Source organism: Cebidichthys violaceus, unplaced genomic scaffold, assembly GCF_023349555.1.
Source record: "Cebidichthys violaceus isolate CVI_PGR_0920_01 unplaced genomic scaffold, fCebVio1.0.p SCAF_15, whole genome shotgun sequence".
In the NCBI taxonomy this organism is placed as follows: Eukaryota; Metazoa; Chordata; class Actinopteri; order Perciformes; family Stichaeidae; genus Cebidichthys; species Cebidichthys violaceus.
In genome coordinates this window covers 12,037,290-12,063,223 of record NW_027176318.1, presented here as the reverse complement: position 1 = coordinate 12,063,223, position 25,934 = coordinate 12,037,290, and the positions used below count along the sequence as shown (strand labels likewise).

Here is a 25,934-nt window from a genome sequence, read left to right as displayed (position 1 = left end):
AATAAAGAGAGTCGAGCTCAAATTTAGAAGACTGACAGCCATGATTCAACGGACTGGGATATTGGACTTCTCAATTCACTTTCCAGGCTTTTAATGTCTGGAAGCCAATAACACAGATGACTTTATGTTTACTTTTTCCCCATGGAGATTTGGATTTATGGCACCGTCTCTTTGAGCATTTGCCCGTTACAGCTGTGGTCAACACCATAATCCGGCATCGACGGAGGAGAGCAATAAAATGGCTGACATGTAAACTACCATGATGAATAGCGGTGCGAGGTGCAACAAGATGGATAACCCCGCTTCAGCCTTTGTTTACCTACAGCCAGCACGGTTATAAATCACAGCCGAGCCGGAGACGCCGTACGTGCCGTCTGTTGGCCGGGAAACTACAACGTCTGAGCTGCTGGGGCTCGTAAACGGCGGCGCTACCTGTATAGGTCTTCTCTAAATATATCAGAAGTACGTTTCTCACTAAGTTAAGCAGCAAGCCCAACGGACATAGAGTTATTTTAAGGGAAAAGCAGCAGAAGACGTCTTCGTCCCAGACTAAGTGCAGTTGCTGTCCTGAGTGCTACTCAGTTTTGGTCTCGTGAGCTCTTCAGACCTCCTGCTCTTCTGTCCTCCCAACGAGTTAATTACGTTCACCTGCTGTCCCAGGTGTCCCTCAGCTCCTGATTAGATGGCTGCAGAAAAACCAGCAGACTTTTTAAACACGTCTACTGTTGGAAAGAAGAAACACTTTAAATCGTTTATCTTTTTAAAACATTGTTAGAATATAACTTCATACAAAAAGTTTAAAATTAGAGGTTTATTCACTGAAATTTACATTATTTTGCCTCCAAAATGTTTCTTACGGCTGTGGAGGAATATTCCCTTTATAGTGAGAGTGATTTAAATATCATCATGCAGCTGCTTTCAAAATAGTTTTAAGTAATCATAATTAGTTTAACAAAATAAAATAAAAACAGACTTATCCATTTAATACAAACAGGAATTATGCAATACATGCGCGGGCAAGCAACCAGTCAATTAATCTATGAATTTCACTAAGAAGTTATTAAAACAAACGTAATACTTTGTGGAGCTCTCTTGCAACATCTCACAGTTTATTAATATTATTTTTTTAATGCGCTTTTGCAGCTCATTTGAGCATTGTGCTGTGGGACAACAGTGTGCACCAGCACATGGATCACGTGGATCACATGGATTTTACGGAGGTTCAACACACCACATACTCAGATTTACTAAACATAGAATGTGCCCATAGCTTCTGTATTTCCTCCTACTGATGGCACGCTGTAGAGGTGTAAATCCCCGTCACTGATTTCAGCATTTAGCTGTCCCCTCTTGTCAATCCTAAGGTCCCATGGGGGGTGAGGCAGGGCCGAATAAAGCTGAAGTGGTCCATGACTGACAGCGGCATCAAAGGCTCCGGGAAGAAAGAAAGAAAATCTTAAAGGAATGTCCATATGGATTTTCACTGACCGCCTTAGGACATCGTTTACAACCCAGACAACCCACTCAAACTCGCTCTTACACTCGGTAACGGTTTTGGCGAGTCTTTCATGTCTTGGCTCCCCAAATGAGTCTACAAGGAGCTGAAATGTGCAGCTTTTAAACAGCATCCTGATAACTTCACTACAGCGGTTGTTTGAGGGACTCTTAAAAGCAGAGTTTATATTTTCAAACTGAAACACCCTCCTGGGAGACTACTCCCCCCCCCCCCCCCGTTTGCCTCATTTCATCCTCAGTTAACTGCAGGATAGTGTTTCGGCAGCGAGGGAATGGGATCGTCATGTCAACGCGATGAAACAATGGAGACTCTATTGTCAATTGGTTTGGGAGTGGGCGGAGAGATGAGGTTATGTCTTTAGCACGGCTGCTGCAATGGATTCAACGATAATAACAGCAGTGGACACAGCGGGGGGGACGCTGTGGGATGCCTCAGTTATCAGCAGGCTTATATTGAAGAAAATGATCATTGACCCTCAGTCTGTGATGAATATGTGATGCTGAGGTTCTTACACACACACGCACGCACGCACGCACGCACGCACACACACACACACACACACACACACACACACACACACACACACACACACACTCTTTCTATTGTACTCACATGTAAGCTGTTCTGGCGGTCAGTTCTGTTTATGTTTATTGCTGTTTATTGTTCTGTGTTGTTCTGAAATGAGTTCTTTGAAGTCTGAAGAATTAACTCTGATGACGTCATAGTGATGTCATCAGGGTTATCATGGGCTTGAGACTTTTTTTTTTGACAGAAAGCCTGTGTTAAAGAACTCCAGATGTGGAGTTTAAAGGATGTTGGGGTTTATCAGGCAAAGGAGGTAAAAATGAGAGGCTGTTGGGTTGCATTATGGGAGTTGTAGGATCCAGTGTTTTCTGATTTGCCTGTTTTGTCCTGACTTTATTTATTGTTCATCCTCACATAATGTAGGATGAAGAAAAGACATATACTGTATGTGTGTTTGAAAATCGTTGCTTGACAAATGACGTTAACAATGAATCGATTATCAAAACAGCCGCAGGTTATTTTTGTATTTGTTTAGTTGATTCGATGACTAGTCCCTTGTGAGTGTAATGAAAGTGCACCGCTGAGTTATCCCTTCAAAAGTTCCCTGTTTTATAGTAAAGATCAGTTTTGCTTTTACAACTTTTCATGCACAAACATAAACATACATACACAATACATATGCATTCATATACTACAGTGTAGTAACACTTGATTGTATGTACAGTATGTCACGTACACATATATCTGTGTTTGTACAGTACGACTGGTGGCCGAGTGCTGGTCAGTGGTGAGCAGTCTGCTGATTCAGACTGTGTGAGATTCAGCTGGAGTTAGCTCACCTGTCAGCAGAGTGAGGATTCTTCAGAGCAGATGTGTTTGTGCATCGAGACCTCAAGCCGCGCGGGAACATCAGTGTGCTGCCCTATTACCACGAACATAAAACATGCAGGTAGTGTGAGTGTGTGTGTGAGTGTGTGTGTGTGTGTGTGTGTGTGTGTGTGTGTGTGTGTGTGTGTGTGTGTGTGTCCTGAGGGCCTCTGTGGAGGTTGATGTGATTTACCTGGACAGCAATGTTGCCCTTGCTTTTGACCCTAACCCTGCTGAGATGGACTTATTAAGAGGGAGAGCGATAAAGACCTTTACTCCGGCTCAAAGCATGCAAACACCGTTAACTTCCCTTCCAGCGGAGCACACCGCCCAGCTGAGCTGAAGTTCAAGAGAAGGAGCGAGAGTGTGACATAGTGAGGAGGACAGGGAGTGTCTTCCATCGGCACGGATTCTGTTCCAAAGCACAAGTTTGTGAATTATGTCAGCAGTTGGACCCCTAAGCGCAGACAAACTCTCACTTATGCTCCAGTTATCACAAAGCAGGCGGTTTGTGGGCACGTTTCACTTTATGTTTTATAAATATGCAGGCGCTGCCGTGTCGTCCACGAACAAGAAACCCCCACAGCTGCGAGCAGCCACGCACAGCTGTGATCACATCACTTCAGACGACATTGAGACAATGCATCTTTCACAGAGAAGTGAGGTAAAGCAGGCCCCATATCACTAGCCCACGATGTCGAAGTTCTGGTATGACGACATAAACATAAATGCAGATTTATGACAACGTATCTATTGGTCTTTGAGAATGAGTGAGCGCAGGGAAAGTTGGCTTCTGAACTTTATTGCCATTCAGCCTCTGACTGAATTTGAGTGTTCTTGTGTCATGTTTTTCCCACAGTACAATTTTTCTCATCCGCAATAAAACATGAGGCCGGCGTTTACAGATTTATTACTTTTTGCGGCCGGCGGTCCAAAGAAACCCAGAGAAGAAGCTATGTATGGACGCGGTCTGAGGAAGTGCAGCAGCGTTCGATAGGCGGGACAGTGGACGAAGTGAGGCAGGCAACAAAGACTGGAGGGAAAATGGCAAGCGTGTGTCGCATTCCAATCAGCTACACGTCTGTGTAATCCAAACACACTAATTATGTATTATGGGCGTTAATGAGCCGTGGCACTGATTGCCAAACATTAGCTAGTTTCTCTCTCCGAGCCAATCAGGCTTTTATTGGCTCCTCTGTATGTGGATTGAATTTTATACACCGGCTGCATCTGTCAAACAGACACACACACACACACACACACACACACACACACACACACACACACACACATTCATGTATGCATATAAGCACGAATAACAATCATCAACCTCACGTGTGAAACAACCTGCATTGTATTTGCTCCCTCCATTGTGTATCTTAATGCAAATGTTGCGTTTTTTAATGTGAATTAAACATCCATTGATGGCCGTTAAATGTGCTTATGTGTCCTTCAGTTCCAAACTGTTTCAACGGCAAAAATGCTTGAAAGTGAAACGTGTGTGAGAGAAGAGCCTTTGGGTTTTCTCCCTGGAACACAAACACACTTTCCTGACTTCCTTTCCTGCTTTTCATGAATGTTTTATCGAGCCTGGCCCTCAAAAAACGACATCCATTGAGTGAGCAGTGAACATTTTCAAAGCTTGATGAATGATACGCAATGAAATAAAAGACATGGACAGATTCTATTTGTAGCACTAACAAACCTTTAGAGTTCTTTTTGTAGTGTTTCAAAGGTGTTTAGAAAGCTTTTAGTTCCTTCACTGGTGCAGTAAAGACTTTCTTTCAGGCTCAACAACATAGAACATCCTTAAATCTGAAACCCTTCACACTCATCCTTTTCAGGGTCTTTTGTGCAGAAAACTCTCAATACTGTAATAAACTGAGCAGTATGCTAGGTGTGAGGCAGGGCTCCAGTCTTTGAAATAACTGCTACAAAGCATCAGATGGGAAAATCCCCTACAAAGCGAGGGCTGCAGGTGATGCTAACGCCACGTGAAGGTGCTCTCACACCTGCTTGTTTGCTGTGGTCGGCTCAACCACACCCCCATTCCCTTATGTGGTGGTGAGAAAAGCCGCGAGCAAACAGCTGATCCCTGGTCAGCCTCAGTTAGAGCGTGGTTTGTTTTCAATACATGCATTGTGTGTAAAAATGGTGCAGGGACAAGAGCATGGACACAGACTTGACTATTGGCTGCAGCTTTTATCTGACTGATTCTTGGCAAATTGCTCAAGGCTGCAGTGAAAAATGACAATACTGCTTTTTATTTAGGATTCACTAAACGTCCCAGATGAGGTAATAAAGCTAAGTGGGTCTTTGTCATTTTGAGGCCGCACGCGGTTCGGTCTGTTTTCCTTTAAAACGCTGCAGCTAAGCACCATTTTCCACCCTGATTTCAGAAGTGGGTAGGTGACCTCAATGACAGCCTGTAAACAGGAATGAAGTGTTCCTCAGCCACAGGAAGGAGGAATACAAGCGGAGAGCAGGAAACTGGGACAGCGTGCTGGGTCATGTGTGAAACCGATAGAACTGTTGGCATGTCATTCATCTAAAAAAAATGCCTTCTACCCTGAGACACAGTGCCAGAATAGATAATAAGGAGGTGATCAGATGTCAGAAGTTGTCTTTGTTTACAGATAGAAGAGGATAGAAAGTTCTATGTGGACAGAGGAATAAGGCCAATATTTATCTATATTTGTAACATCTATTTGTATATTGATGACAAAATGAATCATAAAAGAACATTTTGTGTACAGTATATTATCTGGGATTTGATGAGAGTTTTTAGACACACACACACACACACACACACACACACACACACTCCATGTACTGCTTCAACTGCCCGGGTGTGCATCATTAGATCCAGCGGTGCAGCTGGTTCAGACACAGGGCAGGTTTGTTAGCTCCATCAGAGGGCCGGTGTCCCCTTGCATCAACACTCGTCTCCCATGCGGCCGCTGAGCCGCTGACCTCGGCTTCATGTTCACACTCTGGACACCAAAGCGAATGCGACACCTTTGAGCTTTTTCATTTTGAAGTCGTCGATGATGTCTAACTGCTTTTTTGCTGTTTCATGATGACACAGTTGCTCAATGCAGCTTCAAAGAGTCCTTGTAACGGTTGAATCACGATGCATTTTTGCAGCTTGACGAACATTAGCGATAATCTATATATTTTTTGCTGCCTCTTGGAATTTAAACCTCTCATTTCCCTTGTGGTCATTTCCTTGACATTTCTATTAACAGCTGTGCGACCCCGCCGGTGGATGTAATACACTCGGGTCTTCAGAGACGCCTCTCGGTTGTCTGCAGATGGTCAGTTTTGTTGCGAATGAGTGTGACTCATGTATCCAATCAAGCCGAAAAGCACTCGAATCATCGCCCAAACTTCCCCGCCAGCTAAAACTGGAAATCTTCCAAAGCTCTGTTCAGCACGCAGTGGATCTTCAGCTTGTGGACACGCTGTGCCTGCCAACTGGCCTCTGGATGTCATGCCCTTCATTTACTATTGGAAGGAGAACTCTATCGACTCTGTCTGATAGCTGTGAGAGGATTAATAACTGGACGGAGGAAGATTCTTTGAGTTTTAGATGATGAAGTCAGTGCACTCACTCACATCTGAGTTTGGATTCAACATGTGTTCCTGAGCACACACTGTATGTTGAGTTGATTGTGATTGCACGGGACTGGGGGGGACACACTGGTCTAAGTGCCCGGGTGCCGTGATCCAGATGAGAAAAGATCTGAGTGGATACAAATGTTGCTCAATAAGCTTAAAAGAGTCGATTAGGCATTGCACATGTAACACTGTCGGTCTCAGGATGGACAGTGTTAACAAAAAAGTGTTCAAATTGATGCAGCATTTTCTAATTCTTTTTTTCGTGTCAAAACCTGGGGCCTACATTACCCACGATGCAAAGTGACTGCCAGCAGTTTGTGTGTGTAGTGCTGCTAGTGGGTAGCGTGGTCTCGAGCTGCAGTAATACTCCAACACCTGTAAACAGACAGCAGCAGGTGCTTTGCATGCTTGTTTTTGCCCCGGGTTGGAGGAGGTATTCGGGGCTGTTTGGAGCCACAATGCAGAACCTGCAGACACCAGTCCTGAAAGAGTGACCATAAAGTATACTGTATGTACTGTATGAGTGAATACTGCTGCCTCAAAGACTTTGACAGATTTATGGAATGTCAGTCAGCGTCGTCCACCTTCTATTTGACGGACGTGACACTTTTTGATTGATCACAGGTGATGAACACTCGTCTATTAGAGACCCTTGGGGTTAGAAACACTGAATACCGATACCAAAAAACAGCTCCGGTCCATCAATCTTCAGCGTCCAACATTGGACGAACATTGGTTGTAAATCGTGGACACACAACATGTCTCATTATTGGTTCCACTGGTCCACAGTGTTACAGTTTATAGCATAAAGGATGTCTTTTTGTGTTCCACTGTTTATTCTGCTCTCCAGTGGGGGAAGGGAAAGGCCAGTTGTGTGATCAGTATTGATCCCTGAAAGCTTGTGCTCCAGGCCAGATGTATCTACGGTTACATCTGTGATGTGTGTGTGTGTGTGTGTGTGTGTGTGTGTGAATGCGAGCGGGCAGGCCCGTTCATCGGCACGTCAGCACGTTATGTCAGCGGACAGATGACCCACAAAAAAAAAAAAAGAGGCTCTCTGGTCGTTTTACAAGGTTGCAAAAAAAACCGTGAACGAGCCGAGCTCCCCGTCGATACTGTACCGCTCGGCAGGTGAGCTCAACGCTGATTAGTGAAGCAGGTCACACACACACAAGCACACGCAGAGCAGGGGTCAAGGTCTCGGGCAGGACTGAGCGCAGCAGCGTGAAATTACATGTCACGCTAATAGCAGTCATGTCAGCCCACGCGTGCATGTGGTTAACTTCACAGCACGATCAATTACTGATCATGCGACTCTGATCTGCTGCTACTGTACTGTCGACTGTGTGTCCAATGAGCCTCTCTCTCTCTCTCTCTCTCTGTCTCTCTGTCTCTCTCTCTCTCTCTCTCTCTCTCTCTCTCTCTCTCTCTCTCTGTCTCTCTCTCTCTGTCTCTCCCTCTCTCGCTGTCTCTTTCTCCCTCTCTCTCTCTCTCTCTCTCTGTCTCTCTCTCTCTCTGTCTCTCTGTCTCTCTCTCTCTCTCTCTCCCTCTCTCGCTGTCTCTTTCTCCCTCTCTCTCTCTCTCTCTCTCTCTCTCTGTCTCTCTCTCTCTCTCTCTCTCTCTCTCTCTCTCTCTCTCTCTCTCTCTCTCTCTCTCTCTCTCTCTCTCTCTCTCTCTCTGTGTGTCTCTCTCTCTCTCTCTCTCTCTCTCTCTCTCTCTCTCTCCCCCTCTCGTTATGTCTAAATATGTCAGAATGGGTTTTGTGCACGTTATGATTTTAGATGCAATGCAACATTTGCTTAAATGTTAAAACAAACCCAAATATTACCGTATGATTATATATATGAAATGTTTGTATTTCAGAGTACAAGTTGGCTTACACGACTTAATTATCTCCCATGGAATGTAACTATGTGTCTGTTATAATAAATGACTCAGTTAAAGTACGTGTCAGCGGCAGAGTTGGAGTGTTTGAGAATGCTGCCCTCATGTGTCCTCGCTTAGAACTGCAGCACCAATAGAGCACCAGGTCCCAAACAACAAACCACCAGTCACAGATCTCGCTTTCCAGCCTGTAAATGTTCTTTGTGATGTAAATAATATTCATAAGATAACTATAATTTACTTCCATTGCAGGTTATGGACACACTCTCTAAACTTTCCCACACAGCGATTGCACAACAAACTGGAATCAGGTATGAAATGACTCGATCCAACATAATGTGTAACATGTCCACTGTCGATCTATGGCAGGGTATATAATGACGGTGCTCTCTGATTCCCTTTGAAGGCCCTATCCATCTGAAGAGAGCGTTGAAGATGAGGACATCTACAACCACCTGGAGGACCTTATAGAGTACGTACCGCCTCCTAAACACACTCGTTTGCATAACAAGCACCCTTTTCTTTTACATACTTGTGAGGATTTTCACAAGAAGCTCATTTTAAAAAGTTATTTGTTAATTCAGTCCCAAGTGTCCCGACCACATGAAGAAATCTACAGGCTGTTTTGTGGGCGCAGGCAACATTTGTTTCCTGGGCGTTGACTGGAAGGCAGCCGCCTCCTCCAAAGCTGTCAGCACGAGCTCTCCCCGCTCTTTTGTTAGTGAGCCGCAAGTCGTGTTGGCTTGAGCCAGTTTTCACACCTATTGTTTCCCACACACATATGAAAGTGTTGCAGATTTAAATGATACATTGACATATATATGTATGTATATATATATATACATGTTTTAGGGACATGTCTTCCTATAGTCAGCCAGTGGCCTTTTGATTAATACTACTTGTAGTTGTCTTGTTGTTGGTTAGAGTCTAACTTCCTGGACCTAAGCACAAACCATTAACAAATCCAGAAACGTATAGGGATCAGAGCTGTAGCTTGTGTGGTGGTGTTGAGTCAGTGGAGACAGATACTCTTACAGTAAAAATGCTGTTGGGAAGGCCAACACTGACACGGTGCTCTGGTCTGTGTTCAGCGCGGACAGCTCCTGGAGTAGGAAGCAGCCCACTAGTCAGTAGTAGTGAGGACAACAGCAGTCTGACAGCAGCCAGCAGTGGATGGGAGCTGGAAGTGGCAGCATGACACTGAACAGAGCCGTGTTCACCTCTCCACTCACATCTGCTCAACAAAGAAACGTACCCATTCCACTGACCACCTAGAGCCAACTGTCTGAACGTCTAGTCGTCAAAAGTCATGACCAAAATATATACGTCGTGTGTTTAACGGAGCGAGGATACGATTAGATAAAGAGCATGTTCTGTATGTTACCTGTCATGCTTCGTTTCTGGTTTATCATTGGCTTAATTCACTTTGATGCAACAGCAGCTCAGAGACAAGCTGCTTCTTGATCCCTTGAGGAAATCAAATTATTTAGAAGATGCAATCAGGCAGCTTGATGCTCCACAAAAGAATGCCCAGTGTGAGGCTGCAATAGTTGTACGTGGAACTTTTATTAAATGTGGAAATTGTAATAAATTAAACAGCTATGCAATTCAACCTTGTTTTTTCCCTGTACACTTACATACTAGAGGGAAAGTTCAAAAGTACTTTTAAAGCCCTTACCAACTGAAGCCCCGCCCACTTCAAACCAGCGAGATCAAAACGGTTCAAATTTTGACTTTTGCCATTATGTAGGACCCTCTCACTCGCATGCCAAATACACATATAAGCACTGAGTCATGTCATGTTAGGCCAGCTGCTAAGGTACAGTAATTATGAGGTACAGATATGAGCAGTCAGAACAGGCCTGTGGCGTCACACATAACAGTCTTTACTCGTGTGTGTGTGTGTGTGTGTGTGTGTGTGTGTGTGTGTGTGTGTGTGTGTGTGTGTGTTTCTGAGCCACTTTCACAGCCATGGATTAAGTGTTGTCCCCAGCTAACATGATTTGTAGTATAGTATTAAAATCCACTTCTGTTAAACCAGAACTGTGTGTGATGCTGCTTAACCTCTCACGTGGCTGTCATGAGGGGTAAAAAGCATTACAGTAGAACTCAAACAGCTGTCTGACGTAGTGTGACGTCGGCATCATATTCTGTCATCTGTGGTACAGCGAGAACGGGGTGGAGGATGAGGAGGATCTGTATGACTGCGTGTATGACGATGAAGATGGAGGGGAGATCTACGAGGACCTGATGAAGACAGAAGCCATCCCTCCTCCGGTCAGTCGTCCTCTCTCTGACTTCACTTCTTTACCGTGACGGAGATTTTCACTTGACGCATTTAGTTACAATCTGTATTAAAGACATAGGTGACATTTCATGAAATATGCAAATTAGCGATAAGAAAATGTATACTACTTTCAATTCTGTAGGATCACTAAATGTGAAGTTATAGTTAATTTACAACCTGTCAATTTTACTGTTTTAGTTTTTGTTTTGATCAAATAAACAATGTTTAACTTGTTCATTACTGAGCTTCATTGGGACAAAGTCAGGCTAGCTTCCCCCCCCACTAGTCTTCTAGTCTTTGTGCTAAGCTAGGCTGCTAGCCGTAGCTTCACATTCAGCGTACGCTGTCTCACGGCTAAATCTGGGCATTGAAGTCCAGAAATAACTCTCACGTTGTCTTATTTTGGGCTGCTAGTGCGTGAAACTGCCTCTTCCGAGCTTTAAGGTACCAAGTGGATGAACTATTGCTATTCAAGTGAAAGTGAAATATAGAAAGTATCAACCTGTTCAACCTTATACACAATGTAAATTTGATATTTTTGAAATGTTCGTAATTATTAAGTTAATGCTTAGTTGAACAACCAATGACGTACCTCCTCCTCATATCATAATTGGCAGACAGTCTACTGAGCATGTGTGACTCTGACCTTGCTCTTAGGGTTGCACAGATTACATCTGGATGCAGACTCAACAGTTTGTCAGCCCACAGCGCTGACACATAGTAACAGTGCTGTGTGTGTGTGTGTGTGTGTGTGTGTGTGTGTGTGTGTGTGTGTGTAGGCATTCCAGAAGCATGCAGAGACTGACATCAGGAGTTGCTGTTTAACAGAGATCAAGCAGACAGAGGAGAAGTACACTGAGACCCTGGAGTCTATAGAGAAGGTACTGACGCACTGAACATTTCTGACGTGTATTTATGCAATTGGTTTTGTGGTGTAGACCTGAAAAGTACTTCATATGGAAAAGAACAATTTGAGAATTCAGAAAAAAGAATCTACAATAAATTTGAGCAGCACAACGATATTTTTCCTCTTTCCCGTCACATTAATAATCACGCATGGCCTTCGATTTATCCCCTAACCCTGTCAGAGATTCTGACTCTCAGGCTGGTCCTAGATCATCACACTTGAGATGATTTGAGACTAGTTGTAGAAAGTGGGTCCTCTGCAGTTGTGAAACTGCAATATGTTCATCTACTCTGTAAATGTAGTGTTTAGAAGCTGAAGTCTGTAAAATAAAATAAAAGGAGGGATATGTACTAACATCACTTACAGAAACAGTTCTGAATGAGCAAAACATATTAACGCATTACTGCACAGTTTTGTATTACCAGCTCTCAATAATAACATAATAACTACATTATTTCAGTATCAGAAATAATACAAATTACCAATCAACATTTTTATTTCCAACCAATATCTATACTAAATCATATTATTTCTCATTCTTCATGTTAATGTGAGCGCACACTCAACTACAGTTTGTAAAGAATGAAACTTTCTTAGGGTGAAAATAGTCCCACTCATTGATTTCATGCAGTGAGAGCATGACCGGAGCGCTAGAAATCAATTTGGCCTCCTTATCACTTGCAGTATAACAAACTGACTGACTGTAATTTGGGGCATAATAGAAAAAAGAATGAGTAGTGTAACAAATATCTACTAAAAAATGTATTTTTATTTTAGAAATTAGCAGTATAATGAGTATTTCCAGCACCAAACTGTAAGAAAAGACCTTTTGTCGTGGATGTTTTCCGCCTTACCCTGCACATCCACAGAGCAGCAGGTCCCCCCCCCCCCAGCCACAGCGACCCGTCTTCCCCCTCTTGTGTACGTTCACGTCTAGAAAAAGACCTCGCTTGCTCTCCCAGCGGAGTACCGAGTAGATGACTTTCGATATGAAGTGGATGGTAGAAGTTGGTTTGCGCTCGCCCACTCCTTTGAGACGTAGAGGTGACTATGCGGCGGGAGTTTTCTGAGAGGAAATCATTAAATTGCAAACTCTGAAAATGAGATTATCGTCGTGACCCAGACAGTCCTCCTTGTTTTTGCTGACTGCAGCTCTTTGCAACAAGGCCCCACAATATAATGTCTTTCCCACTCGTACTCTGGAGGGGACAGCTTCACTCTCTCACGTTCTCACCTCATCTCTGCTGCAGCACTTCATGACGCCCCTCACCATGTTTCTATCCATGGCCGAGATGGAGAAGGTGTTTGTGAATATCCCGGTGAGTCTTTACAGGGTAACGATCCGGCCGGGTGGTCGACTCAAGGCCACTGAAGTCTTCATTGAACACAGGTAGACAGGTCACAGTAGGACAGTCACAGGTTCCACATCTTTCCAAATTGAAACCCAGCTGTCCATGCAGCATTAGAAGTGCATTAAATACATTAACATTAGTAGCAAGATGAAGAGTCTACAGGCATGCTAACTGCTGCTCTGTGAAGCTGTACCTTTGGGGAAATGCTAACGTCAGCATGCTAACATGCTCACAATGACAAAGCACACTGTTTGCCTGTTACACATTACTGTTATAAGAGAACCACAAATTGAATTAAATGTGTCGTATCATCCAGTCTGCTATTCAAATGTTTAGTTTCAAATGAAAGTTGAGCTGAAATGTACCATGTCCCTTCTGGGGCTCCATAGAAATGAGCATCAATTAGCTGGTGAGCAGAATATGACCATCTTAATAAGACCAAACATTTCCTAATTCTACCTCCTCTATTGAGAGGATTTGCTCCTTTTGTTTGTCCTATGTGATAATAAACCAAATATGTTGACATAACAAGCAATTTGATGTCATCAATTTGGGCCTATCGAAAATTGCTTGCTTTTCATATCGACCAAATGATAATTGGATTAATCAAGAAAATATTCTGCAGATTGATCGATCTCCAGATGAATGATAGTAACAGACATGTGATGAACATCAACATTAAAGGATCTTTGCTGCTGTGTTTAAGGACCTGGTTAAAGTTCACAAATGTTTATTGCTGGAAATCCAAGAGTCAGTCCACCACAGAAGTGCCCAGAACCTTTACCAGATCTTCATCACTTTCAAAGAGAGGTAGGCCATGGTCTTCCGGTGTGTACATAAAGCGTTACGTTTTCTATAAAGCTCTTTAAATATATTATGTAAAAGTCATGAATGGTCTTTTAAAGTCTTAGCTGTACAGCGCAGGTACCCTGGCTCTCTGTCTATTCTGATAGTTGCATGCGTCTGATCTGTCCCAGGCTGCTGATCTATGGGAAGTACTGCAGCCATGTGGAAACAGCCATCGCCGGTCTGGATGAGATCTGCAAAGACAGAGAGGACGTACGCATGAAGCTAGAGGTAAAACCTTTTTGGTGTCAGTAGACGATCATTTAGTGCGACGTGTTCTCGTCACCTCAGAATAGTCAGAGAATGCCCTCAAGTGTGTATCTGAGGCATTGCAGGTGATGACCTCATGACTGACAGCATACATGTTTGTAAAATGATCTATTAAGCTTGAATAGACTGCTCCATTAGACACTATGTGGTCTATATAAATACATATGATTTATATTGATTTTGTTTCTTCATTGTCATCTTACAGGAATGTTCAAAGAGAGCGAACTACGGCAAGTTCACACTGAGGGATCTGCTGGTGGTCCCGATGCAGCGAGTCCTGAAGTATCACCTCCTCCTGCAGGTACAGCGCTCTGACCGATCCAACACGATTTCTATACTAGTATAGTCAGAACTTTCATGTAATCATGGTGTAAAGCTGTAGCCTTCCATTAGTGCTGTGAATGTTGGAAAACCAGGTAACTGAAGAGTATTCTTTCTGCTCAGCTGTTTCAAACCCTCTGGAGTCCACTGAGCGCATGTACTATCAATGGTACAGCACTTTATGTTCAGAGACAAATTAAATAGAAATCACACGATATTGAATTTATGTCTGTAGACCTTACATGTGTTAAAGAATTTTTTAACATTTTGAATTGATACATTTTTAGTTATTTACAGAAATACAAATAAATAAATACAAAACGAGTTTGGAATATAAATAGACTCTTTATTTGTTACATTTTTCTGCTGTATTTGTATGTATTAAAAGTAAATATATTTGTTTGAACTGTACTATAGTAATATTTTGAGTGATTATCACTCATTTCTATCAGCACGTGACCTCATATTTCACATCTGTATATAATGTCAGTCATTGTCATTGAATGAGCAAAGCTCCAAAAATGTAAAGTATTTTATTTATGATATTTTGATTCATCAGAGGTTCATCATTGCCAACCAGACTTTATGAGCAAGAGGACTCGCTGTCACTAGGTGGTGCTGTTGACCACGTTTGGCTCCCGTCCCCTGTCTTCGTCCTTCAGGCTCTGAGACTCCTGTCGTCTATTTCTGTTGCAACCTTTTTTTGACTCTCAGTCTGAAATGACCTGCACATAATTGTCATCTGATCAAGCCGATTAAGAAGTAGAGGGGAGAAAATAGATGAGGTGAAGAGAGGACTGAAAGAGACAGGACAAGACAGACTACTGACGAGAGACAGACTACTGAAAACAAGACAGACTACTGAAGAGAGACAGACTACTGAAAACAAGACAGACTACTGAAGAGAGACAGAAGACTACTGACGAGAGACAGACCACTGAAGAGAGACAGAAGACTACTGACGAGAGACAGACTACTGAAGAGAGACAGACTACTGAAGACAAGATGGACTACTGAAGACAAGACAGACTACTGACGAGAGACAGACTACTGAAGACAAGACAGACTACTGACGAGAGACAGACTACTGAAGAGAGACAGAAGACTACTGACGAGAGACAGACTACTGAAGAGAGACAGACTACTGAAGACAAGACAGACTACTGAAGAGAGACAGACTACTGAAGGCAAGACAGACTACTGAAGAGAGACAGACTACTGCAGACAAGACAGACTACTGAAGAGAGACAGACTACTGAAGACAAGACAGACTACTGAAGAGAGACAGACTACTGAAGACAAGACAGACTACTGAAGAGAGACAGACTACTGAAGAGAGACAGACTACTGAAGAGAGACAGACTACTGACTACTATTCGGTGATGGTACAATAGGTTTTTATGATTATATGTTGAAATATTTACATGCATTTGTAATATAGCTGTGTTACATATTAAGCTACATTTCCACAGAGTACATCATGCGTATACACACATGTGTGTGAGCATGGCCTATCCTTTGTCTAATATATATACAAACACACAGACACACACATACGTTCATGCAGTTGCACATACACACACTAGACATGTGTCCCACAGGACACTGAGGCTGAAGGTGGTCCGTGTGCGTCATGTACGTCAGTGCATTAATGAAAACAGAAGCAGCAGCAGTTCTCCTAATGAAGAGATGTGTTTGAATGTACCGTATGTGTGCGGAGGTGACGGGAAGCGCATCTTCCTCCTCGTCATCCTTTGGGAGGGCTTATCGTCTCAGTGTGCTTTATCTTAATATTTTATTTTTGTATTAATTGTGAAGGCTAACGCTGAACCTTGGCAGAGCAATGAGCACAGGCTGGTCTGACTCAAGAGGCTTTATATGAAAGCAAAGCAAAAACCCAAAAGGAAAAGCAACTGAAATCCTACATTTCAAATTTGATTACTACCGAATACTTAATGTTGAAATATTTGATTCTATTATTATTTTTTGAGCATTCAATAATAGTTACATTTTACAATTTGGGATTCAATTAATAGGGCCTTTCTTAGCTTCTAAAGGTGTATAGTACCAGCTTGAGCTGCAGTACAGCATGTATTGCATATGTTATCTGAGGATCCTTACAGCGTTGAAATCAACAGCCCTGTAGCAGCCTAGGTAACGTTCCCACACGGTGACAGCCACAACCTGTACAACAAATGTTGTGTCACTTCCTCTTGCTCCCAGAGTTCCTCTCCTGGTGGTTCTTTCTTGCTCTCTTTTGTTGTCATCAATCTTTCTCTCTTTCTTCCTCACTGCCTCCCGCTCATCACTTCTCTTCCCCCCTGAACACACCGCCACACTTTCCCTCAATGAGTCCATCACGTATGGTCCCGGCTATCAGTGTGGCCACTCCCTCCTCTGTATCTCTGTGGAGGTGTGGAGGTGGGAGCAAGGCTTGATAAATGGGACTCTGTCGCCTTGCTAGTGATAATAATGCCCAGGTTGAGCTTGACTGACACCGGGGATTTGAGCAGTGCCAAGCAGACACATATATCTCCCTTAGCGGCGCAGTGTGTGCGTTTGTATTTGTGTGTGTGTGGGGACACAGTTTGTATGGGCCTGTATGAAGGACATGCACGGCATCCTTCCTTATCCTCCACTGCTGAGGTCTAGATGTCTTGTTTACGCTGCAGCCAGGCACTGGCAAGCAATTTCAGATACACACTTTCACACACACCTCTGCTATAGATGAATGCACACACACACACACACACACACACACACACACACACACACACACACACACTATCTGATTCATTTCAGGACAGTATTCTTTTCCATTTCATATCTAGAGCATTGTGTTCTCATGTGTGGAATGTGGCTGTAGTGTGTGGAAGCAGCAGGATATCAATGTTCATACATTTTTACATGTTTTCTTCCGTTTATGATCGAAAGACCTCCTTCCATTTCTAACTTTGGATGTACAATTTAAATGCTGTTAACGAGTCGTCGAGGCTTTAAATCACTTGTTATTAATTATGTGACACTTACACATATATTTGTGTGGTTTATTTGTTTCTGTCCACTAGGAGCTGGTGAAACACACTCATGATGCCACAGACAAGAGCAATCTGAGAACGGCACTGGATGCCATGAAGGTATATCATCAGTCTATTTCCACAAGGCTGTCTGTTTGCAAGAATCTGGCGATACGCTCTGCATGACGATGCAGGGGCTACGATTCAATGTAGTGCATTTCTTTTTGTCTATAATCTTTAGAATAAACAACACAGCCGTATGCATACAATCCAAGTACAAACAGTTAATATGTTTTATGCAATCAGAACAGTGGGATCTGCATTTATCACGGTGCACAGACCATTGTGTTCAAAGATTCTAGAACATATGAAGATGACTGTTAGGGCCTTTAAAGGAGTGCTTTATTGTTTTTTCAGTTTGTTGGTTCATTCATTAAGGCGCCGTAAACCACAATAACCAGCATCATTAATATCTGTGAAATATTATTGTCCCTCCATCTAGTGACACGTTTGCACCCGGCTATTAAAGCATTTGTGTTGGCTCACAAACTAACATGACCACGTCCAAGAAGCATCTAAAGAATATTACACTTCATTTTGAGACATTGCATGTCCACAACTGTTGACTGCACATGAATGAATACGTCTTCCAGTACAATCCAGCAGATATAAGTCCTGCTCATTGTATAGCCCTGAGAGGCGGCTCACTTGCCTATTGTCAAATACAGTGTCTCATTGGAATTTACAAGCCCACATCAGTAATGGTTCCTTTTGAACGAGTGAACAACAGCACAAAAAGAAGGAAACGCTTTGCACAGGAGGGGGAAGAAATGAAAGGTTTGTTTTTGGCTGATTTCTTTACAGGACTTGGCTCAGTACGTCAACGAAGTCAAGCGAGACAACGAGACAATGCGCGAGATAGATCAGTATCAGAAATCCATTGAAAACCTGGTAAGCCAACCGTTTCTTCCAAATAATTAGATTCTGATCTCGTTTCTGCAGCGCTTTCTTTCCAATGGATTTAATTCCTGTCGGATCCCACCCGACCTCTTCTGTCTCTTGTTCTGTAGAATCAGCCTCTGAGTAACTACGGGAGACCCAAAGGTGATGGCGAGGTACGGGTGGCCTCGGTGGACAAACGAGCTAAACAGGACAGGTGAGATGTCAGGTGACGTGCTGGTCGGCTAAAACACTGACTGACTGACTGACTGCAGCTTAATCAGGTAGTTGGAAAACTGCCAGATGTGTTGCTTTGAGCCAAAGTGCAGCTAGACACCGAAGCTGTGTGTCTTGGAAGTGAAGAACAAAATAAAGTGAAGGACCAGAGTATTTAGTTATGACCACACAGAGTTCCAGACAAACAGGTTGATCATGTTTAATGAATCTTATTTATTGCTTTTATTATGTCAGAAATAATGGATAGATTAGATTTAAGTTAGCGTGTCACGTAAGAAAATGTCCAAAAAATGCAGTGGGTAGAGTGACATGAGTGTATGCTCTCAATGACTTTTTATTCTTATTTAATTTCATTCATGTATTATACAGGAAGAGATTAGAGCAACATTGGCCTGACTCAGTTGAAACTGAGATGTATGTTGTGTAGCACATAACATCAGAATCACATTACAATACACAAGACACAGAAACACAGCTACACACACACACACTACAGATGTGAGGACTGAGGTGGATTGAGCAAACTGGTGTATGACATTCGAGTCAGTGGTTGCAGATAGTCCTTCAATCAAATGGTATTCATATGGCTGAAATGTACAGCTGATTGAATAATTGCATGCTAAACTGATCTAGTGATGCATTTCTACCTTGTGTTGTGTCTTGAAAGTAGAGCAGTAAGTGTTGGAGGAGAATTATTGTTTTGGATATGAAAGTAAAATTGAATGTCTCGATTATTTTTGTAGTTCTGGGAAGTCAGGGCAGTGCAGGGGTGAGTCCACAGGGGCAGGTTTCCATGGATGTTAGAAGCTCTTTTGTGCTGTTTTGCTATTGGTTCAATGGTTTCTTTTGTAGTGAGAGACCAAATTGGGAGCCAGGAGGATATAGAGTACTCGGGGGGAAAGGAAAGGATAGGAGGCGGTTGAAAGAATGATTGTCAGCAGCAGAGATAGATAGTATGGGTAAGATGTGGTCTGATCTTCTTATAAACACGACGCTTCTGTTTGAGCTTCTTCTTCCAGTGACACGTGAGTCAACGGATATTACAAGTTATGTGTATGTTTCTGTGATGGTTAGGGATGATAGTGTTAGGGCTGAGTGATAATTCAATATGACAGTTTATTGTCTGTCAACTGTATCATTTCGCGATGAAATCATATTTCCAAATATTGTGAAATATAATTATGTCTAACTGATTTTGACAAACACATACTGTACAAACTCAAATCTCTCAGATAATCTGAACATGTTAATTTAAATACACAGTACCTTTCACCTGTCCAGTATTTAATTCACACAGGTGTATAAAACATGATGTGGTTATTTAATATAGACCATTTATTCATTGAATTACTAGAAAACACACTATATCATGATGTATACGTTGTTATTAAGATATACAATGATACGGTGTAGACGATTTTGAACATCTGATTCTCTTCTAATCACAGGCACATCTTCCTGTTCGATGCCGCGGTGATTGTTTGTAAGCGGCGAGGAGACAACTATGAGATGAAGGAAGTGATCGACCTGCACCTCTTCAAGATCACCAACAACCCCACATCAGACAAGGAGAATCGAAAGGTCCGCACGCACACACACACACACACACACACACACACACACACACACACACACACACAGATATGGTTTCTATTGAGACACATCCATCCATCCATAACTGCTTATCCTCTGGGTCGTGGGGGGGGGGGGGGCTGGAGCCACAGCTCCTTTGTGATGCCACAATGAAGCTAAAGGGTCTATGTCTGTGCTGACTCCTTCTCTCCATGCCAACATGCAGTGTACCCCCTACCAAAATATAGGGCATGGTGCCTCCTCCTTAGGTGTTGATAACAGAGTCGCCAGAAACATTGTTGGCAGTGTACATTTCTGCACATCACAGGATACGTTGAATGTGGACTTTTTCAACATTTCATCAACACGACATATCAGCCTCACGTCACACCTGCAGAAATGCAGAATGACACGTGGTTAACACATGAACGCTCAGGTTGAGGCAACAAAACTACTAGGATAAGGGTAGAAATAATGTGTTAAAATAATGACATGACAATGTAACGCAACAACTGAACTACCGTAGCTAGGCAACAACCGTCCTTATCAGACTTTCTTATATAATGTTATGTAACAAGCCCATCAACTTTACCTAACGAGAGTGAAGTCAATGTTGAGGTTTGACACGGGACAGTCCCGGGTGAAAGTCCTGTTCTTCCACCCCTGCTATGTGGACTTCTTGCTTGTGATACTTTATCTTCTCTCGTTCACAATGCCGGACGGGGGCGTTAAGTGTGTGTGTGTGGGGGGGGGGGGGGGGGGGGCAAAGGCTCCTTGGACCCCCTACTTCTGGCGCCCTTGGTCTTGATCTCCTCAGACTGCATGAGTAGGTCTCCCCGGGGAATTACTCCTCCAGCATGTACATGCCAAAGAGCACGGTTTTCATGTTTCACATCTTGCCTGGAACAGATATTGGCTCGTCCTTCAGTCGTTTCAGGGCAGCAACACATCTTTTTGTGAAAATTTCCCTTTCGAGTCCAAGAGAGTAACTCAATTTCACTTTTGGCGAAGCCACAAAGATGATGTTTTACCTCAGACATGCAGCAACAGTAGCCTCAGTTAAATCAAGCTGAAGTCCAAAATATACAAAACAAGCGTGTTCTTTTCTGCCGGGCATGCACGGCACATTTATTGCACACAATATTAAAACTTCCTTATTGTAGTGCACAGTGAAATGTCACTGAAATGACAGAATATCCCAGTAATTATGGCAGCCAAATAGTTCATTTCTTCAGTTAACACTTTTTAGTCCATGTACATCACAGCTGAGAGGAAAACGTCTCATTTTATTAGTTTTCTGATAGAATGAGGAGGCTTCAGTTCCTCTGGTCTGATCGGTGGAGTCGCTTTGAATTTACACTAATTTAGGTGAAAGCATTACGTTTTTAACTTCATAGTGTGTTATCACCATTTTAATAAAGCAATAAAATAGTCTAAGTGGTGATTCACAGTGACGGCTAAAACAGCTTTTGATGAAATGTTATTAGAAGAATGTAGCGAGTGAATTCTACTTTTGCTCTTTTACTGTTGTAATATACAGCATGTACAAAAACAATAATAGCAGTACATACTTCTCAACATTCTGTAAAATAATAAGAACAAAACAAGCATCTCATATAACAACCAATCAGCTGTAATGGAGGGAAGTCTTGCACTGTTGAGTCCATTATTGCCTCTTTATGACTAAGTCAGCAAAGCTCAGAAACCACATTGGACTCCTGACAAACCAATTAACAGTGCCACTTCAGCATAACGAACAGCCATAACAATTTATCAAATGAACGCAGGTTCATAAAATTGAGTAAAAATAAAAAGTATTTTATAAGCACCTGTACCAACGTCCACACCCCACGGCTGCCTCGTGTGCCCTGAATCCCCAGTGTGCTGCTGAACTGAGCTCCATGCAGAACTCTCTCCAGCTCACGACACAAACACACAATAATCACCACAAAAGACTCTGAGATAATTCGATACACGCTTGTTCCAGCACATGTTGTACACCGTCTCGTTCATTCACCAGCATAATACTGAACGTGTCAGACTACAGCAGTCTGCCTCCTCCCAGATGGTGTTATCATTAAACCTCGCTTTGGGCCTGACTACACACACACACACACACACACACACACACACAAAATGAATACTAAGTGCCAAGTGGTGAAAAATATTGCCAATCATAATGAGGGATGATATCTAAGGCGTGCCAGGAAACAGTGATTGGGGTAATAATGATGTTGTAAATAGCAGACATTACTAGGCTTATTCCCATATGGGTTTATAAAGTTATGTTTTTTATGAAAGCTCACCTACCTCAGTATCATTCTCCTCTGACATCATGGATATGATGCAGTTTGTTTGATTACATATTTGTTATGGACACGCCAAAGATGACAGCGGCTGTCGGATGGAATTAGCAATAAGAACCTTCATCATAGAAGCAGAATCATCACATTTACATGCCAGTCATCTGGAGGTAAAATCAAAATAATCTTGACGCGTCATCGTTGTACACAGCATTTCAGATTTTGCAGCTTTACATGTATTTCTGCTGCAAGCTGCAATAACAAAAGATCAAATTACTGTGTAATCTGTAAAGTGTCGCCTGCAGTGACAAAGCAACAGATGACCATTACCAGACTCTGCTTGGCTAAGTGGAGCATCACAGGTCATTGTCGTAGTTCTTCAGCCCGCAGCTTCACTTTTGTTTTTGGTCCACTCTCAATGCATTCTTTTAAGCAGCAGCTGTTATCCAGCAAAAAAAAAAAAAAAGTTAGATATTATTATTATCTTCTGGAGCTGGTGGAGACTAAAACAGAGCTAAAAGGAAAATGAATATTGGACTTACAGGTGGATAGAAACACGACTCCAAATGAGTTGTTATGTTGTTCAGTGTCTGCTGGATGTGCTAATAGTTAGCTGTGTGCTAACAAGTGCACCAAATCAATTAAAAAGGTGATAATATGTAAAAGTTGTGTTCTCAACATGTTTCTGCAGCACCCAAATGGCCAAAAAAACTGTTATTGCAGAGTTCTGTGATCTTTTCAAATTCCAAAGATACACCAAGCTAAAAAAGAATGAAACTGACAGACGGACAAACACCTTCTGCTTCTTTTTACAAATTGGTTGCAAGAGATGTCTGTGCTGAGCGTAGGTCTTGGTGTCCACTGGGAATGCCTCTGTAGAGCGTTTCTTTCCTTTTCTCTCTTCCTTCAATAGAAAAGATGAGCCTCTGCACTTCCCTGACAGCGCTGTGAGCGTGGCATGTTTTTAGCCTTTAGAGTTGAGCGCTAGAAGTTCAAAACCCCACCCAGGAGCCATAAAAAGTGCATCTCACAAGCATCTGTTTAGTGAAGTCATCGAAAAAAAAACAGAGGCGTGCGTTGACACAGAGGCTAATAGACTAATATTTAGCCTTTGAAGTGGGTAATGGGGGCTGATTACAGGCCCACTGGTCCATGCATGCTGTCTGATGCCCAGCGGTTATATGGCACAGCAACCTACCGCTCTCTCCCTGTGTTCCTTCACGCTCTCCCTCTCTGTTGTGTCTCTGTCTGTCAGTTCTGCCCTTCAGCCTTTGAGTTTGCTCTCCCCGAGCATCCCTCTTTCATTTTGCATCTCTTTGTCTCCATCTGTCTCCCTGTATCACGTCTCCTTCAGCTCCTGCCCCCTCCTGCTCCGTTTGCCTTTCACTCGAAACCCTCAATTTATTTATTCACCGTTGTTTTATTTCCTGTCTGAAATGTGTTTTTCTTTCCCGTTGCAGTGGTCCTACGGATTCTACCTCACCCATAACCAGGGCCAGAGCGGCTTTGAATTCTTCTTCAAGACCAAAGAGCTGAAAAAGAAGTGGCTGGAGCAGTTTGGCATGGCCATGTGAGTGTTTCTGTGAGCGCACATGTTTCTGTGTGTGTGTGTGTGTGTGTGTGTGTGTGTGTGTGTGTGTGTGTGATAAGAGAGTGTCTTTGTCTCGTCTGCTTTACTCAGAACATCAAAACGCACACGTTGTCTATCCTGTTATTCAAGCTTGGCTACTTGATGATTGATGGGGCATGAGGCACGCGCCACTGTGACAATAAGATGAGCAGATTCAAAGTCACACACTTACTTTCCTCCTGACACAAAATAATAAATATAATATCAAAAGGAATTTATATTAATAAACATGCAGCACTTTATATACTCAGAGAACACAAGTGAGTGAATTGAAGTGCAGTGCCTCGTGTATGTAGCTAAACTGCATCAACCAGTCCGCATCCTGAACTGGATCCAAATTCTCCTAAAAAGGGACAAACTGGTGCCAAGATTGACAAATGGAACTATTGCATTTCACCTGCAGAGCCAAGAAGGAGTCTCTCACAGAGTTGACAGGCCAGTCGAGTGTGTTGGTCGTAGCAGTAGTAGTACATTTCTAGATATTAATAATACCATAGTAACTGAAGTCCAAGACACATTTCAAACATTGGACAAAAGTGTGCATGTGATTTTAATGAGATATAAAACAGTAAAGATCTTGAAGCTGACTTGTTGTATGAAGCTTGGGGTTGATCTACAGTCAGGAGTCAAACAGAACTCCATTCCTTCATTTCAAACATCACGACCAAGACGTGAGCAGGAATTTGTCTTGTGCTTACAAACAGTGCAGCAGGAGACAGTTGTATATTATCCTCTGTGACTCTGGAGAAGCTGAGTAAAGTTTAAAAAATAACCCCGACGATGTCCTCGTGATGTCTTCAGGGTCACACAGGTTTAGTACGGGAGACCGCAACACTTGAACAGACTGAAGGTGTGGAGCTTGAAAGATGTGTATAACAAAAAGACGCTGTAGACCTTCATTATGGGAAAGGTAGGATCAAGTATTTGATTCTAAAAGTCCGATTCTTTCGGCTTTGATTCCAGCTATTATTTAAAAATGAATCTATTTCTTTAGAAGAACTCATTCCTTGTATCTGACACGGATGACAACAAGTGAACAGTGAACAAAAACCCACATCCTCCCAGTCCTCCTGCGTCTCCTTTCACAAGAGACACTTATTAGAGCCACGGATGTACCACCAGTGGCATCAGGGACAATTAGTTAAGAGCAGTGGGGCTCTCAAGCAGGTGCAATTACACAAAAGATGTAAAAATAAAAGAATCTGTGAAATAATAAAGGAAAGCAACAGGCCTTAACAGGAAGTGAAGAAGAGGATTAGGGAGATGAAGCCGGGTGCGATGTGAGACTGAGAAACACGGGGCTTTGCTTGATTAACTTTTGGGGCTGATTTAACTAGCTGTGAGAATAGACAGTCGTTGCCAGACAATCACACAAAAGCGCTCCCACGGCGATGCTTAATAGCGGATCTGCGAACAGCAGCGAGTGAGCGCTCCATCCTGAGAGTCAGAAGAAGACTGAAGACAGAAGTCCGTAAAATTCAAAGCGGCTTCCTCTACAGAGTCGGTTTGTCCTATTTTCCAGAGAACATGCTGCAGCCCTTCAGTTTGACTAATCGTTTGAGTTCCAACAGCAGCACCTGTGCATATTAAGCAAAACGCTTATGCAACAATGTCATCATGTCTAGCTATCATAACACTGAGAAAACAAAGGACCGACCTCTTCAATTTGAAATACACAGGCCTTTGTGCTGCAGGCAAACCTGGGCCACTCTGTCTCTTTCTCTCTCCAACACACACACACACACACACACACACACACACAGACACACACACACACACACACACACACACAGACACACTCACATTCATCCATGTCCCAAGGGGCCAAGAATACTTCTGT

The 25,934-nt window shown here is 42.8% G+C and overlaps 1 protein-coding gene across 1 annotated transcript in view; it reads left to right on the top strand.

The window, feature by feature from the left end:
• LOC137872096 (guanine nucleotide exchange factor VAV3) overlaps positions 1-25,934 on the top strand; it is a 73,871-nt gene that overhangs the window by 26,747 nt on the left and 21,190 nt on the right. The window contains exons 3-15 of the mRNA XM_068710330.1: positions 8,666-8,724; positions 8,820-8,885; positions 10,582-10,690; positions 11,480-11,581; positions 12,858-12,926; positions 13,666-13,769; positions 13,937-14,036; positions 14,281-14,376; positions 17,465-17,533; positions 18,278-18,364; positions 18,484-18,569; positions 20,038-20,170; positions 23,925-24,034. Coding sequence (XP_068566431.1) covers positions 8,666-8,724; positions 8,820-8,885; positions 10,582-10,690; positions 11,480-11,581; positions 12,858-12,926; positions 13,666-13,769; positions 13,937-14,036; positions 14,281-14,376; positions 17,465-17,533; positions 18,278-18,364; positions 18,484-18,569; positions 20,038-20,170; positions 23,925-24,034 — 1,190 coding nt within the window. The remainder of the gene's footprint in view (positions 1-8,665; positions 8,725-8,819; positions 8,886-10,581; positions 10,691-11,479; positions 11,582-12,857; positions 12,927-13,665; positions 13,770-13,936; positions 14,037-14,280; positions 14,377-17,464; positions 17,534-18,277; positions 18,365-18,483; positions 18,570-20,037; positions 20,171-23,924; positions 24,035-25,934) is intronic.